At 37.8% G+C, this 18,754-nt stretch overlaps 1 protein-coding gene across 1 annotated transcript in view; it reads right to left on the bottom strand.

The window, feature by feature from the left end:
* TSNAX (translin associated factor X) overlaps positions 1 to 18,736 on the bottom strand; it is a 31,518-nt gene extending 12,782 nt beyond the window's left edge. The window contains exons 1-4 of the mRNA XM_045783488.2: positions 18,604 to 18,736; positions 18,044 to 18,148; positions 15,627 to 15,741; positions 12,816 to 12,946 (exon numbers count right to left, since the gene is read on the bottom strand). Of these exons, the coding sequence (XP_045639444.1) occupies positions 12,816 to 12,946; positions 15,627 to 15,741; positions 18,044 to 18,148; positions 18,604 to 18,619 (367 nt within the window). The 5' untranslated portion in view covers positions 18,620 to 18,736. The remainder of the gene's footprint in view (positions 1 to 12,815; positions 12,947 to 15,626; positions 15,742 to 18,043; positions 18,149 to 18,603) is intronic.
* Between the last annotated feature and the right edge of the window lie 18 nt (positions 18,737 to 18,754).

The following is an 18,754-nucleotide window of genomic DNA, read 5'->3' as shown; positions in this document are numbered from 1 at the left end:
TAAAGGTAAACAGACAAGACAGAGGTTTCATTCTAAATTCAAATTTTGCATCTCAACTCTCTTTCCAGGCTTTCAGTTTTTTAAAAAATTGCTTGCCATATGACCCAGCAATTCCACTCCTAGGTATATACCCAGGAAACTGAAAGGAAAGGGTCACACAAAGACTTGCAGACAAATGCAGTACTGTTCACAATAACCAAAGAGTACAAACAACCCAAATGTCCATCAACTGATGGATGGATAAACAAAATGTGGTATATATGTACGATGGAATATTATTTACCATTAAAAAAGAATAAACTTCTCTTTAAAAAAAAAAAAGATTGATTTATTTGTCAGAGAGAGAGAGCGCACATGCATGAACGGGGGAGCGGCAGGCAAAGGAGAAGCAGGCTCCCCGGCTGAGCAAGGAGCCCGATGCGAGACTTGATCCTTTGGACCCTAAACCAAAGGCAGACGCTTCGCCGACTGAGCCACCCAGGCATCCCAAGAATAAAGTTCTGATACGTGCTACGACATATATGAAAGCCTTGAAAACATTATGCTACGTGACAAAAGCCAGACACAAAACCACATATGGTATGATTCTATTTATATGAAATATCCAGAAAAGACAAATCCATGGAGACAGAAAGTCAATTAGTGGTTCCCTAGGCTTGGGTGTATTGATGTGGGGGAAGGAAGATGGGCAGTGACTGCAAATGGGTAGGGGGTGTCCTTTTGGAATGATCAAAATATTCTGGAAGTAGACAGTGGTAACAGCTGTACAACTTGTGGTTACAGTAAAAACCACTGAATTATGCAAATTAAGTGGGTTAATTTTATGGTGTATAAATTGTCAATTTTTAAAACTGCATTTGTAACTATTTTTAGGAATACCACATGAATTTTTTCAGAAGTTAGCTTTATTAGATCACTGAAATGTTAAAGTCAGATCCAGGTTTGAGTCACATGCCACTCTGCTAAAAATATCTACCCGCAAATACACAAATTATGCACTGAAAATACATCATAAGCCTTAGTCTTATAAAGTACATGAAGTTATACTACCAATAGTAAAATACAATTTCACTAATTTGGATTTTGTCTAATTTGGATATTGTCTATTTGAGCATGGCTTTTACTTTAACACTGAAGAGTATATGCAGAGAAAGTATATAGGAGTTCTTTTTTTTTTTTTTTAAAGATTTTCTTTATTTATTTGACACAGAGAGCACAAGCAGAAGGAGCAGCAGGCAGAAGGAGAGGGAGAAGCAGGCTCCCCGCTGAGCAAGGAGCCTGCAGTGGGGCTCGATCCCAGGACCACAAGATCATGACCTGAGCCGAAGGCAGACGCTTAACGACTGAGCCACCCAGGCGCCCCAGTATTATGGAGTTCTTAACCCAAAATGAAAATAAATTTTAAAATGTAGCACACTATTACAGATTAATTCTACTAAATTCTAGAAGGGAAGAGAATAAACATCTGTTAACGGTTATATGCCAAACAAAATAAGAAATGCCTTCCACAAACATACTTCATTTCATTTTCAAAACAACCAATCAGGCAGCAATTCCTGTTCCCACTAACAGGTGAGAAAGCTGAAATTCAAACAGGTTGTACACTGTGCTCCAAGGTTACAGATCTAAGGAGTAGCAGAGCAAACACATAAACCCAGGTCTGTCTGACAGCAAAGGCTCTCTTTCTACTTCACCTTAGTGACTAAATTTTATGTTTACAAAGCAAACCTGAATGAGTAGAAAAGTTAAAAGTAATCTGGGGGTCTTCTAAATCCCTCCAAGATGACTCTGCTAGTACCAAAGGATCACATTCTCTTCCTATCTCAATCACTACAGTAATCCCTTAAACATCTCCTGTCAGCATTTCGACTCCCTCGTCCCTTGCAGTGATATTCAAAATATTTTAACAGGAACATAAATGATTATATAAATCAATATGAACTGCAAATACCAAATACATTCTTTTATTGTCTTACTACATTAAACTATGTTTATTATAGAACTGCTTACCAAGTGGTGTAAGATATAAGCGTAAGTTACTTATCAAATCATTTCTTGATTTTTAGATGCTGGTGGAGAAGTCTTTTGTTTAATTTGTCTTTCTCTAGCTAAATGAAGCCACTGAGGCACGATTTGATATTGGCAACATCATCAAACTCTTCCCCTGACTTCCTCCATTAAAATGATAGTCATTCAGTAACTGGGGATCCTGCCTGTATAGGGATTCACAGGCCTGCCTCTACCTCTACTCTCTCCACTACTCACCTCCACTATATCTCTGTTCCTCTCTCATCATCCTCACCCTAACCACTGAGATATAGGTAAAGGGAGGAGAAGAAAAAAAGAAAGGTTGGATGTCACTTACTGGGTGGGAGAGATGTGCTGTCCTTTGGTTATTCGATAAGACCCAGGACAGATTCATTCCCCCAGACCTCTCCCCTATGTGCAGAGCTGCTCCCCTCACCATCAGGGGTATGTCTCAACTAAAGCAAAGCTCCCCTGAGCTTTGAGGTAGCTCAAAGACTATTACAGCAACCTGAGGAAATATGCTTTGCATGAAACACCTATTTATATCCTTGGTTCCTGACAGACTTCCCAAGTGCTATCTGCTTGTCCCCTTAGGGCATTTCTTTGGAGGTTTACGGAAGGGGGCCACAACTCAGCTGCACAACACAAATTCCCGCCAACTGTACCCTGGACTTAAAGCAACTCCCCCATCTCCCCACCCCAAAATAACATTACTAATTTTGCAGCTTGCCCCCTAGCTGCACTGCACAAAACCAGAAAGTAGGTCATGGGCTAAACTATATACCTCTCCCAAATTTCTATGTTGAAACCCCAACCCTAGTGACTCAGATGATTAATTCAACCTGACTGATGTCCTTCTAAGAAGAGGAGATTAGCATACAGAGAAAAACACCAGGGATGCCAGTACACAGAGGAGAGACCATGTGAGGACACAGAGAGAACGGGGCATTCTTTATACCAGAGGGAGGCCTCAGAAAAAAAACCAACCCTGCCAACACCTTGATATTGGACTTTAAGGCTCCAGAAATGTGGAAAAATAAATGTCTACTGTTTAAGCCACCCAGTCTGTGGTACTTTACTATGGCAGCCCAACAAACTACTACAGTATCTTGGAATCACGGTGTCTGTTTGGCTTATGAGATAAACCAGATATGCTGAAATTCGTATTATTTACTGACTTTGCTACTCATCACAGTTAATAATATACTACTTACCAACAGACACAGAAGTATTCTTTTAAACAACCAAAAAGGCGATAGTCGTTTATTGAGCTGAGTATCTTGTCCTACTTCTCCCACTGTCATCCTGCTGCAACTAATTAGAAAAACCCTAACCACAAATTAATCTAATTTTCTACCTCATTCACTCCTATTGCTATATAGAAAAGATCAAATTTATCAATCAGGTAAACTTTCAAAAATGATTAACAATCACAATAAATGTCCCTGGTTAAGTTCTCACCCCCATTCCCCTCACATTCCTTCTTGTATTTCCAGTCTCCCATCAATTCCAAACCACTGCCCCACATCCCATCCTTTCTCTCTTAGCACACAACAGAAAAAGAGAGATACTGAGCAAAAATTTCCTCCACTGCTTATCTCTATACCCATGCTTAACTTTCCATCTCCGAAGAGGTGGCTTTCCTCTCCTAGAAGGCTTGCCAATCCACCTAAGCTCTGGATCCCACCCTCTCCTGGTTCTTCTGGGATCCTATTCCATCAAATGTTCTATTCCCTTTAGTTAAAGTTCCACAGAACCCAGTCTTTGACTTTCTTCTCACCCTATCATCTCCTTGGACAATTTTATTCATGTCCATAAACCCAACAACAGCTGATAAGCTGATGACTCTATGGCTGTAACTGAAGATTAGTCCTCTATTGTATTATAAGTTCTCTAGACCCATATAACCAAATGCCTATTAGGCAGCTATTTGGATGCCCCATAAGTTTCAATTAATCTTCCAAAACCCATTCCATCTTCCGGTTTTCTTCTCTTAAATAACATCCCCATTCAACCAGCTAGACAACCAGAAGCCTAAAGGTTGTCCTGAGACTATTTCCTTTCTCTTGTACATTTAAAAAAAACATATCCTAAAAGTATGCTCTTTCCTTTCCATCCCCATTGCTAACACCAATCTGGAGGCTCCATTCATTTCACACCTAGACTGACCACCAGAGTCTCCTTATTCACCTCCCTGCCTCTAGCCTTCCTCCAAATAAAATATGAGAATGGCATAGAAGAAAGGCACAGACTGGAAATGAGGTTCAAAACCTAACTCAGTCTCATTAGCTGTGTGAACTAAGGTGATTTGTTAACTTTACTGCACTTCAATTTCCTATTTGTGAAGAATAGACATGTACCTACACTGCAAGATTTATATGGAATAATGTATCAGTGTCTGGACAAGGGCCCTCTGAAACTGTTGAATTAAACTGAAGTGAGAATAATTAAAATAAGAATGAAGAGCACTATCTTTAGAAAAATATCTTTCCATCATTTGTCTTTAAAAAGAAATGAAGGTGATTAATTTTTGTTTGACAACATTTTCTAACTTCTTTAAAGACATCAGCAGTTTTTCTGTTACTGTTTTCTTTGCAATGTATTAAACTCACGTTAAAAGAAGCCATTCTTTTGAAATGTTACCCTAGACCAACATGCACTATAATTCCAAGTAATGGCAAATTATATTAATGGAACACTATTGTTTATCCTATTAAGGCATGCTAAATTAAAATAGTTTGTCATGGAATAAGAAGCTCTTTGACTTGGTGCATTCATACAAAATTAAAAAGCTGTCTCTTCCATGGTCCCTACTTAACTCCATCCTTATCAACTGACAGACCTCAGCTCCAAAAAGTAGCTTTCTTAAACAGGATTTCAGAAAAGCAATAGGAATGTTCAAAGATGAAAAGAGAAACTAGGCTAAAAGACCTCATACTTGGACAGTCTGAGTTGTACGAACCAGGCATTTATCTAAACGAATGTTTACAAATGGAGTTTTTGTAACCCAGAAAATGCCTATAGAGATTTTCTCATGGTCATACTATTCACCACAGGGGTTTACACTACAATATATACACTTATTAAATTGCAATTTTGTTTTAAAAGATTTTATTCACCCATTTGACAGAGAGAGAGAGCACAAGCAAGCAGAGCAGAAGGCAGAGGGAAAGGGAGAAGCAGGCTCCCCGCCGAGCAGAGAGCCCAACATGGGGCTCGATCCCAGGACCCTGGGACCATGACCTGAGCCGAAAGCAGACGCTTAACTGACTGAGCCACCCAGGCGCCCCTAAATTGGGATTAAAGTAGTCAGGAAGAATGTCTACTGAACCATCTCACATTTAAATGCAAATTTAAACTGTACCTATTTTATTTACATGTATAGGTAAAATTAAAGGAAGTACAAGTGTCTTTAACCAGCTATAGGATCTGAAATAGTCAAGTAAAAGCCTTTGGCTTTGGAAAAAATTACAGGAGAAAGCACTAAACACTAACTATCAGAGAAGAGGTGGTCTAGCAGAAAATGTATCAGAGCAGATAAAACAAATCAGATTTCAATTCCAATACGATCACTAAGCTCATTTAGAAAATAAGGTGGCAGGAGTAGGCATCCTCTAACCATTCTTTTGTTACAAAATTATTCTCAAATCAGGTAAATCAATGTTTTCAAACAAAATTAAAATACATTTAGAAAAAAATTTTAAATCCATCATCATGCATGTACCTGGATTTTCCACTAAACCAAATGGACATCAAATTGTAAAACTGGGCAGAGAAAAACTGACTATTCACCAAACATATTTCATTACCCTCGGCACAGAAAGAGACCACATTTCTCATTCTCCCTTGAAGTTAGATGTGGCCATGTGACTGGCCAATAAAATGTGGGCAGACGTGATCTATCTTTTGCAGGGCTGGCCCATAAAAACCTCAGGAATCACCCTGCACTCTTTTATCCCACCACCCACTGGCTTTATTTTGATGCCTTAGTTCATCTTAGGAACCATGTATTGATAATACCAGAGCCCCACGATCTTGGGTCCCTGAATGACTAAGCTGGCAGAGCACATGCAAACTACCATCACAAAGCCTGGACTTTAAAGTGAGAAAGAAACAATTCCTGTTTCGTTAAGCCACCAAAATATCATGGTTTATTCATCTGTTTCAGTTCTTAGCTTTCTCTTAACTAACATCTCTGGCATACTGAATCTCACGCATAAACAGATAAATTCAATTTTCAGCTATATCTTTCCCTTACTAAATTCTTCTCACTGTCATTCCAAAGGGCTTATGAATCTTCGTATCCTAATTCATTTTCTCAGTGAGCCTTCCGAATTTTGCTAATAGGCTGAACCTGAATCAAATTTCTCTGTACTGACATAATGAAGTTTAGAATTTCCTTATTAATACTATCCTATTTCTACCATCATATGTAAGTAACAGCCACTGGAAACATGTTTTTTGTGGGGAAGGAACACAAAAAGTCAAATAAAAATTTGCAAAAGCAAATCATCAGATAAAGGATTTAGTTGAACAAAAAAAAGAAAAGCCTTTTTAAAACAGTTTTGTTCTTCATTCTGTCAACATTTATCAAACACCTGTTAAGTGTCTGGGATACAGCAGTGAACAACAAAATCTGTAGAGACTTGTAGAGTCCACATCCTAATACATGAAAGAGAGACAATATAATATATAAAGAAACCACATAGTACGTCAGAAGGTTTTAAGTGCTATGGACAAAAAAGAGCAACATAAGAGCTACAATCTGTACTGGGTTTGTAAGGAAAACCCTAATATTGGGGGGAAGGGGACTTAAAGCAAGATTAAGCCTTTACTAGGAGTTAGGTTCTAAAATCAATAGATAAATTAAATCCATATGGTAAGAAACCAATGGTACCACTTACTAGCTTATCTTGGGCAAGTTCCTTAACTCCTATGTAACTTTTTCCCACTTACTTAGCAGTAAGAATAATATCTATAATTTAGGGATATTGCAAAGGTCATAAAGAACAGCAGCTAAAAAACAACAACAACAACAACCACCTCTAACTGGCCCAAAACATCCACTTAACCCATCATTCACATTCCTGAATAGAAGAATTAAAATATTAGTTAGGGTCTGAACTTAGTTATGTGCACCAAAATGTCTCAAAATTAAATGACAATTTTTATCATTATCAGAGTGATACAAACTAAACAAAAAAAAATTTTTTTCTCTGAGATAGAGAACATTTTCCCCCAACTGTTAATTTTTCAACAAGAGAAAAACACAAAACAAAAACATGACAACCCAACATTTTTTTAAGTGACTTATTTCAAGCAACTAATTATTCGTTCATTTGTTTAACCATCCCTTGGGACAATCTGTAATCTACTCTGATAAGAAATGTGTAGAAAACAGACCTAACTTTTTGTTGTTGTTCAATTATTAGGAGGATACTCAACATTTGAGCTCACACAAGTATCCCTTAGGGAAATGCTCTGCGTGCCATTAGCACTATTCTTAATGAGGAAAAGCACAGAACTCCTTTAGTTCAATGCCAGAATTGTTTTATCTTCAAGCCAAAAGAACAACTATTTGGAGTAACACCAAAACAAGCATTTAACAATTACAAGCAGCAAGCTATTCATAAACATCATATTGTTAGTGCTACTCTAATTATAAGTAACCTTATTTTATTTCAAATAAAATACCTGTCAGCAAAATTTTAAGTCCCGGATACCTCTTTATTAACTGCTTTATTCCTTAACTTTAAGAAAAAAACAACTTTATTGCTTCAGCTTAAAGAATCTCATTTTATTTTAAGGACTTAACTACAGAAAAGTGAGATGCAAGGAATCCTTAAATATTTAACCCAGGAGTAGGCAATCTTCGAAAAACACAAAAAATAAAGGCCTAAAATGAAATTGGTGCTTCAAATAATCCTCAATGATACACTGAAGAGGGAAAAATCTAAAGATTTATTAATGCCCTATCTAAACTCTTCAGGAAGGAAGTGCCTCCTTCCTGACATAAAAAACATTCTTTTGACTCAATGAAATGTCCCTTTTGTCTTTTTTCTTCATTTCTCTGTTTTCTTCTAAAAGCCAAGTGCAACTTTCTAGGTTTCTTTTCATGTTATTATCCATATGGTCCTTGCTCTTGTTTAAAGTCTTTCCTTACGCTTTACTCATTGATGAAGAACATACAAAACAGATTACTGGGTGAAATAAAGCAAATCTACCCTGCCCCGCCAGAACTTTAAGTTTTCAGGATCAGTAGGGCTCACCCTTGAACTAGTATGGAATCGGAAAGTTTAATCTAAACACATCATATGACGAAGCACCAACATTGTGAGGAAAATATTCCAGTTTTGACAGAAGTACAAAAGTTTTAAGCATGGACTGAAGTCAAAAGTGAAGACTACTGCAGCCAGCTTTTTTATATGTATTATATTGCCATGAATTTTTACAAGATAAGCTTATCGCATGATGTGACAGAAAAACGATCAAGCTTATGGAAATTTCAAACTCTTGCCTTTAGTTATCCAAGTTAACAGGATACTTAGAAGCCGTAGAATGCGATCTGTTCACTTTGAGGCAGTAAGACAGACCGCACTGCTTCTTCAGATCAGGGACTTTCCACAAACCGAGAGATCCAACTTGCTCCCCACCACCAACTCCACCACCCAGTAGCCCTTTGGATTATACATGCATACCTATTTACACACAGCAGGACCACTCTGACTGAAATATAAGTCGGCCATGGATCTGTCTCTAGTATGGTTCAAGCTGCTACTCCAGCTCACAGGGAGAAAACAATAGCAACGCGTCACTGGGGCTCCTCACGGCAGTATAATACTCACATATCAACAAATGTAAACACCAGTGCTCCTGTTTATTGATTTTTTTTTTTTTTAAGTAATCTCTACTCCCAACATGGAGCTCAAACTTAGAAGCCTGAGAATAGAGTTGCATGCTTTTCCGACCAAGCCTAGCCAGGTGCCCCAATACCACTGTTCCTGATCTATATCCGTGAAAAGATCTATAACATACCTGCAGCCTGGAAATGCCACTTTTGGATTCCAATCAACCCTGAGAACTGACAAAGGGAAATGTGCTGGATGTACAAGCTTACCTCCTCCCCAATCCACTTCCACTAGGAAGAGGCAGATAAAAATTTTAGGAGATCAAATAGAACAAGGCAAACATTGCCACAAACATTATCTGCCCCATGGGGTGCCTGGGTGGCTCATTCAGTTAAGCATCTGCCTTCGGCTCAGGTCATGATCCCGGGGTCCTGGGGTCAAGCCCCGTGCATGGGCCTCCCTGCTCAGCGAACAGCCTGCTTCTCCCTCTCCCTCTGCCTGCTGCTCCCCCTGCTTGTGCTCCCTCTGTCAAATAAATAAATAAAATCTTAAAAAACAACAACGAGATTATCTTCCCTGCCTAATAACAACTAGAAATATCAAGTACCAAGAGAAACCTCACCAAAAGGATTCTGACAAAGAATATCATCAATAGGAAAGGCATAGCTGTTTTCACTAAACATGGCATATATTTTCACAAGACTGCCATGAAGAGATTTTTTTTTAACTTTTAAGTAATCTCTACACCCAACATGGGGCTCGAACTCACAACCCCAAGATCAAGAGTCACATGCTCTTCTGACTATGCCAGCCAGGCACTCCTACACCATAAAGACATTATTGATATGATCTCCTGATACAAAGTACTGCTCTGGAAAAAGGAACTAAGAATTTGTCAATAGCGGCTATGTAAAAAAAAAGAGTTATAATTTAAAGTGTATAAATCTTCAATGTGTAACTCAGGGCATTTTTACATATGTGTATACTATGTAACACCACCCAGTTAAAAATACAAAACATTTCTATCACTCCAGAAGGTTCCCTCATGCCTCTAATCAATAACCCCTGCCCCAGCTTCCACTCCCAGGTAACCACTATCCTGCCTTTTAACTCCTTAGATTAATTTTGCCTCTTTTTGAACCTCACTTAAATGGAATTACACAGTAGATACTCCTTTGTGTCTGCTTATTTTGCCCAACAGAACGTATGTGAGATTCATATTCGCTGGTATGCATGTTTATCATTTTTTTTTTGCTATGTAGTTATTACACTATACAAATATACCATAATTTATTTATCCTTCCTCCTGTTGATGGAGATCTTGGGTCATTTTTCAGTTTTAGGATATTATCACTACAGCTGTTACCAGCTTTCCTGCATATGTCTTTTGGTGACATGAGCCTCACTTCTATTGGGTACATACCCAGAAGGGATCATGCAGTAGATACATATTTTTAGCTAGATAATGCCCAAGTTTTTTAAAGTGGTACTGTCAGTCTTTATAATTTAATCTTGCAGGTGAGTAAATGGTATCTCATTTGGCTCTACTTTTGCATGACTCTAGTGAATAATGCTCAGCACCTCTTCATATGCTTATCAGCCATATCAATATTCATTTTGAGGCCTCGTTGGAAGTTTTTGCCCATTTTTTTCTAAAGTAATCTCTACACCTAACATGGGGCTTGAACTCAGGATCCAGAGATCAAGAATCACAAGCTCTACCCACTGAGCCAGCCAGGCACCCATGTCCAATTTTTAAAATCGCCTGCCTTCTTGTTGATTTGTAGGAATTCTTCATATATTCTCTATGTGAGTCCTTTATCCAAGTTATGTGTCTTCTCTCAGACTTCAGCTTGCCTTTCACTGTAATGACGTGTTCTGATAAATGTCTTCATTTTAATGAAATCCAATTGATCCATTTTTCCTTTACCAGTTAATGCTTGTGTCACTTCAAAAAAATCTCTTCTACTACAAGATCATGAAGATATTCTCATGTTTTCCTCAACAGGCTTCCTTTCATCCTTCCTCTCACCAGTAATTAGACCTTCTCTCCCAAACCTGCCAAACCTGTCATATTCAAGGTCTCCCACGTGACAGCACAAACTGAGTTCATTAAATCTTGTTTATTATGTGTACTCTTACTTAAAAAAACAAATAAATCTCTGATAGTAAATAATAAATGATTATGGGAATGGATCTCCTTTGGGAAAGTACTAGAATGACTCTTCATACAACTATTTGAGTTACCACTTCAGTTTCTAGTAACACACTCCAGCTTTAACTGATGTAAGCAGGTACTTTCTTTTACTGATATTAAAAGACATTTCAGGTGGTTGCCAGAGGTAGGACGTGGGCAAAAGAGGGATGTAATGCACAGCATGGCAACTACAGTTGATAAAAATAATAACACATCTTAAAAGTTCATCATAAGAAAAAATAATTCTGTAACTATGTATAGTGATGGATGTTAACTAGACCTCTTATGGTGATCATTTCACAATATATACAATGTACACCTAGAACTAATATAACATGATATATCAGTTATACCTCACTAAAAAAAATATATACACACACACACTAATAGGTGACCCTTGAACAACACAGGTTTGAATTGCAACCGTCCATGTATATGTTGATTTTTTTCAATAAATATAGTATAGTACTATAAATGTATTTTCTCTTCCTTATAATTATCTCAGTAACACTTTCTTTTCTCTTACCTTGAAGAATGCAGTAAATACACATAATATACAAAATATGTGTTAACGGACTGTTCATTATATCAGTACCATTTCCAATCAATCGGAGGCTATTGGTAGTTAAGTTTTGGGGGAATCAAAAGTTTTATGTAGATTTTTGGCTGTGTGAGGAGTCGGCACCCCAATCCTAACCATTGTTCAAGGGCCAACTATATATATATAACTACTGAGCAACAACAACAAAAGACATTTGAACATACTACAGCTTGATGTTTCTGAAAAACAAGTTGAAATTATAAATGTTCACACTAAAACTGGACACACTGAGCAGGTACCACATAAATTCATTTCTCATGATGAAATGCCCTGAGTTCAGTGGAATCACCTATTTGATAGAAACAGAGAACTTCCATATACTTCTATAAATATGAATCAACCTTTGACTTTATCTTTTTGAATTATATAGTATTTCTCCTGTCAATGAATTCACGTTAAGAAAAGGATGAGGGGGGGCGCCTGGGTGGCGCAGTCGTTGAGCGTCTGCCTTCGGCTCAGGGCGTGATGCCGGCGTTATGGGATCGAGCCCCACATCAGGCTCCTCCACTATGAGCCTGCTTCTTCCTCTCCCACTCCCCCTGCTTGTGTTCCCTCTCTCGCTGGCTGTCTCTATCTCTTCAAATAAATTAAAAAAAAAAAAAAAAAAAGAGAGAGAGAGAAGGATGAAGGGAAAAGAACCAAGCACTTTAAATATTTATGTGACTGATTTGTACATATATAGTGATTTGTGTTTATATAAAACCCAGTACTATCCTAAAATTCCAGTATTGAGTCACACTATGAGATGTTGGGTCCACCTGGCTAGGTAACACATTCTCTTTTATAAGCCTACTCAAACTGAAACTCAGAGCCACCAGTGAGATATTCCCATAGTGGGAAATGAGATGTGCCCTGTGGGAATACACCCTACATACTTAAGAATAAAGTTCATTCTGTTAGGTCTGTTCTTTCAATGACTTTATTAAAACCTATCAATGACTATTCTACATAACTGGAAAAATAAAGCCAATTAAATGTTTTCAGATTATCTTTATATTATTATTCAGAAGTCCCAATTGTTAAAGCCAGTAACATTTCACCAAGTGTCAATTAAAATTCATGCAACTCACACATAAACCATATAACACACTATTGTTTTGTTTTTTTTTTAATGTTACCACTGAAGTGAACCTACACTTACCTGTAGTAATAGCTCTATGAAATTGATGCATGTCTTCTCCTGAGAGCTCTTGGGCTACTTGCAATATCTTTTGTCTGACACCATCCAATTTAATTTCTGATTCAGTCAGTATCTCTTCCATATCAGGAGCACTATAATGAAGATATTGGGAACTTTTAGAGGATCAGCCAGATGCTTTGTTAGTGAAAAGCTGAAATAATCTAAATATCAATGAACACAGGGCTAAATAAATATTATATCTGGATGCTTCTAACTCAAAACCACAAAAATATTTCATTAAAAATATGTAAAATCAGGGGTGCCTGGCTGGCTCAGTTGGTAGAGCATGAGACTCTTGATCTCAGGGTCATGAGTTCAAGCCCCACATTGGGCACAGAGCATATATATATAAAAAATATGTGTATAAAATATGAAATCTGCTCACTGACAGCAGCTGTCTTTGGGTATTGTGGCTGACTTCTTTCATTCAGTATCTTTATTTTTATACAATTTATTATTTTCCTAAAGATTACTACTTTCTAAGTTTACTATAACAATGTATTATTTTTGGTGGAGAAATACTTACAAGATGACTTTACACAATAACATGGCTTTTTCTAAAATATTAAGATCCCCTGTCACAGTTCTATTATTTCTTTAAACTGCTGAATATTGACGTCAATTCTTTTAAAATTGCAATTTGTATTGAAAAAGTGTTCATAATTAATCGAAACAGTGTTGCTTCTTTCCATAATACAAGCTCAAGTTCAAGAGTAACTTAAAATCTTACCATAAAGTAAGCTGAGAACTCATTAAAAAAACAAAAACTAATTTTAGAGTCAGGTAAGATAAAACAAAGTTAACAGTGCCACATTCCAATAAATCTATGGCAAATTCACTTCCACTTAATAGAATAAAATAAATAAGACAGAACAAAAATTAAATTATTAGCAAATTATCTTAAAAGTTGTAAATGAAAAAAGTTGTAAATGAGTGACTAGAATACGTCAGTAATACATTTTTTAAAGATTTTATTTATTCATCTGAAAGAGAGAGAGAGCATGAGAGAGAAAGAGAGAAAGAGAGTGCACAAGCAAGGGCAGGGTCAGAGGGAGAGCGAGAAGCAGGCTCCCTGCTGAACAGGCAGCCTGAAGCAGGGCTCTATCCCAGGACCCTGAGATCATGACCTAAGGAGAAGGCAGCTGCTTAAGTGACTGAGACACCCAGGCCCCAGTAATATTTTTAATAATAAAAAGATGATAAATTATATCTGGACTTCCTTAAACACTTTATAAGATATACACTGTAAATTCTTCTAGAGGCATTTGTAATTTTTAACAAGAGTCTCTGGGAGTTAGTTACCGGGTGGGAATTTCTAACCTCACGTAAAACAGAGAAGCAAAGAAAGCCAATTAAATGAAATAGGAAGCAAACAACGAAGCAAAGACGGAAGACAGAGAGCTGCATTCATAAGATATTCCTGAATCTTTATAATTCATTTCCCTCTCTGGTTAGGGTAGTTTAACCTGTGTTGTTTTTTTTTAATTTGTTTATTTATTTGAGAGAGAATACATATGCATGTGAGCAGGGGAGAGGGGTGGGCAAAGGGAGAGGGAGAGGATCTCAAGCAGACTCCACACTGACTGCAGAGCCCAACATGGGGCACAATCTCTTGACCCTGAGAGCATGACATGAGCCGAAACCAAGAGTTGGACATTTAACCAACTGAGCCACCCAGGTACCCCATAAGCTGGTTTCTTTTATTTGCAACCAAGGAATCCAGAATATATACAGAGCCTACCTAGAAAAAAAAATAATCTTACAGAAAGAAATTTCAAAGAAAAGATACCTTAGAGCTGAAGGAAAAGGAACTTCCAAAGAAGAATTAAGCAGTCAATAGTATCATATGCTACAAAAATGTAAAATAAGTACTAGATTCAGCAATATGAGGGTAACAGGGCAATTTCAATAATTGTGAGGCAGAAAAGCAGATTGCAATGAGTTGAACAACGAATGGGAAGATAAATAAAGCAGGTTTCAACACGGATCTAATATTAAAATTTTGCATGTATCATCCAAGTAAAGCTTGGCTCTAATAAACCATTATAAAGTTAGTATTTTCACAAACAACACCTATATCACGGAGTGATCTTAACACAAAATTCCTTGCTGCTCTGAAAATAAGAACTTTCCCTTCCTATATTGATTAAAATATTTATTCTTAAAAACTACTTGCTACTGGGATGCCTAGGTGGCTCAGTCCATTGGGTGTCTGAGTCTTAATTTTGGCTCAGGTCATGATCTCAGGGTTATGGATTGAGCCCCACATTAGCTCATGGTGGGCACAGAGCTTGCTTAAGAGCTCTAAGTCCCTCTCCCAGAGAGACTATGGACTCCAGGAAACAAACTGAGGGTTTTAGAGGGGAGGGGGGTGGAGGGATGGGCTAGCCCCAGTGAAGGGTATTAAGGAGGGCACGTACTACATGGAGCACTGGGTGTTATACGCAAACAATGAATCATGGAACACTACATGAGAAACTAATGATGCACTGTATGGTGACTAACATAATAAAAAAAATAAAAATAAATTAAAAAAAAAAAAAGATTCTCCCTCTCCCTCTCCCCCTCAGTCCACGCTCACTCACTCTCCTAAAAAAAAAAAAAAAAAATCTACTTGCTGCTAACATCATCTGATCCCAGGGTTCATAGAATAAATCACAGAATAGTCTAACAGCTAGTTACTGTCCAATGAGGTATAAAGCATTACAAAATACATATACGATACACATTAAACTGTATGCACTGTAACAAATTTTAAAGATATTTACTCACCTTGTAATCCTGTGGAGGAGAAAAATTGTCCTTTTACTTTCAACAGTTATATCCCGACTAAGTTTCACAAGTCTCTCGTATTTGTCATGTCTTGCATCAAGTTCCTGCTGAAATGCTAACAACACATTATAACCATAAGCATGCATATTCTATGCTTCAAGCCTATCAAACAACACTGTTATGCACAATAAAGCAATTGTTATTTACTCTATAAAAATGAAGACCATATCATCTCATTTATTTTTCAAGTACCGGGAAATCAAAGACCGCTAGTAACCAAAATATTCTTTCTTTAAACACAGGTATGCTTTAACTGGGTTTTACCACTCACAGCCTCACAATAAGATGTACATATTGTAAAACAAAAACAAAAACAAAAAAACACCTCATCTAATAAACATGAGATTGTTACCACAGAATTATCACAGGAGACTTAAAAAATTACTTACCTAAGTTACATAACACTTTTTAAAATCACCCTACCACATGCAATATTATCTTCCCCGACAAAAACCTGGATTTTTTAAATTAAAAGTTTATAACTTTTAAGGACATCAACTTTCTGAATTTCTAAGGCCCAGACACTGAAATACCATAAACCACTTAACTCTTAATTTATCACCACTTTATTTCAGAAGCACTGTCATGCCAAAGACCTAGAAAATTGCCTATCCTACAGGGAGTACAGAGATGTATCTTGCATGAATTAAAAAAACCCAGAACTTCAATAAACTATTAACCAAATTAACAGGTTGACAGGGACCAAAAACATCTGCTCTTATATTATTGAGATAATAATTAAGCTGGGATTTTGCCTAACATTTCAAGACAATCAAAAGCTTTCCTTATTTATTATAAATATTAATGACCACTGTGAATAAATACTATGAATACAAAGTTAAGTAAGACAATTCCTATCCTCAAAGAGCTCAGTCCAGTGAAAGACTAAGATGTAAACGAATAAATATGTAATAAATACATGTAAAGGTTCAGGAAAGCTGGAACCACATTTTTGTTTACTACTAATACATGCCAGAACACAGTAGATGCTCAATAAATATTTCATTACTAAATGGATGAATGGATAACGAATAAATGCAACGTCTGTCAATAAATTTGCTTGAGAGAAAAACCAAAAAGGCTTCCAAGGAAGAAGATACGTGAGCTAGATCATGAAGAAAACCAGAGTTCACCAGATGGACAATGGGGACAGCAAATGAGAAGCAACTGCAAGCCTAAAGAACTATGTATGAAAAACCAGGCAGAAACAAACAAAGCAACATATGCTTGGAAACAAGCAGCTGTGTATAGGGTGTGTCAGAGTATAAGGATGGGGAATACTTGGCCCACTGAGTTTTTCCACTGCGTATACAGTTGTATCAATACACTCTCTACTCAATTACAATTAGTCTTATACCTCTGAAAATCACTGTAGGTGCCGTGGTGTTTTTAAAATATGCCCAGAAATTACTTGAGACTCCCTTCAAAAGGTGGAATCTAATTCCCTTCCCTTTAAACATGAAGCAGTTTTTAAACTGCCTCATTTTTAACAAACAGAAAGTAGCAAAAGTGACAGTGTATTATGTCTGAAATCAGGACATAAGGAGATGGTGGTTTCCTCCTTGCTCTGACTGGGGAAGCTAAATGCCATAACATTAGGACACCGAGAAGCACCATGAGGGGTTCCATGTGAGGGCCTAACTTGTCAATTGCTGTGGATTGTCCAGCCCCAATCCAGCCTTCAGATAAGTGTGAGTTAGAATCAACAGCTCAGGCCCTCTCAGGTTCCTGAACAACAGAAACCATAACATATAGGAGGGTGGATCCAGAATGACAGGAAGGGGAATTTTGCTTTACGTTTTGTTTTGAAATGAGGACCAACTTGACCAAGTTAAAAGGAGGACTGTGAATAACATACATACATACACACACACACACATTATATAAGTATAGTATATATGTATCATGTATATGATTTACTAATAGATTAGTTCCCACTCTGTCCAGTGTTACAATCAAAACAAAAATGTAATCCCTGTCTTCAAAAGTCTAGTTGAGGAAACAAAACCAATATATGCTGAAAAGTTAATTAGATATATATGTGTATATATACATCTAACTTATATACAGCTGATACATATTCGGGTACACAGTAATTTTTAGTTATGTGGCATTTCTGATGTTAATTAACCGTTTACCTTGTAAAACTGTAATAAAAAAAAAAGTCAACACTTGAGTGATCTGGACTTTAATGGCAGACCCAGGACCACAGCAAACCTCCAGGTAAAGTAAAAGAGTCACACAGGCACATCTTAAATTCTGACGGGCTGTTTTGCGTGCGCAACATGTCTAAATTATCCTTGCTACAACCTCTTTCCTTCTCTTCCCTTTGCCAACTTCCATTACAGAGAACTTACATTTGAAGGCCAACATCACAGGTGAAGATGAATTAACATCCTTCCCTTCTCTTCTCTGGTTATGTGGGAAATTGTCATGCTTCCTTTTCCTGAACCCTCCTGATCCTTACGTAGAGAAGGAGAAAAAAGTTGGATAGGACTCTTCCACCATCAAGAGTTGACAAAACTAAGGTCGGCTAACCCCTTCCTTTCTCTCAAATCAGCGCCCACGGGGCCCTCGCCTTAGAGGCTTTCTCAACGGACTGACAGAACAGCAGCCCTGTTTTTTCCCCCCCAAACCTTAAGCTCACCTCACCCGGGCCTCCACCAGTGGCTTCCCTGATCTGGCACAAGGTGGAGCAATTACCGAACTAAGATTTAAAAACACAGCTCGAGGATTTAAGAAAAGGAGAGGTGTAAAGAGGACCGATGTGGCCGGGAAATCACCGGGGCCACCGCCCCCCGAGCCTGTATGGGGAGAGGGCATCCCTCAAGGGTGAACAGAAGTGGAAAATGCGACAAAAACGATGGAGATCCTCCCCCTTTGAATAAATAACGCCCAGGGCCGCTGAAGACGCCACCTTCTTTGCTGCTCATGTCGTCACGACCTACGGCGAGATGAGAGGAGACTGAGGCCCTTGGAGCCAGCGGAATGCGTAAGGTGCTGGCCGGAGAGCCTGCCGAAGACCCCTTTGCAGCCGGCGGACGTCGACGCACTGGCCGGAAGCGCGC

The sequence above is a fragment of the Ursus americanus genome, chromosome 6 (genome assembly GCF_024610735.1).
Source record: "Ursus americanus isolate L20-20 chromosome 6, mUrsAme1.1.p, whole genome shotgun sequence".
Classification (NCBI taxonomy): Eukaryota; Metazoa; Chordata; class Mammalia; order Carnivora; family Ursidae; genus Ursus; species Ursus americanus.
Note: the sequence above shows the minus strand (reverse complement) of the source record. Positions and strands in the feature narration are given on the sequence as shown.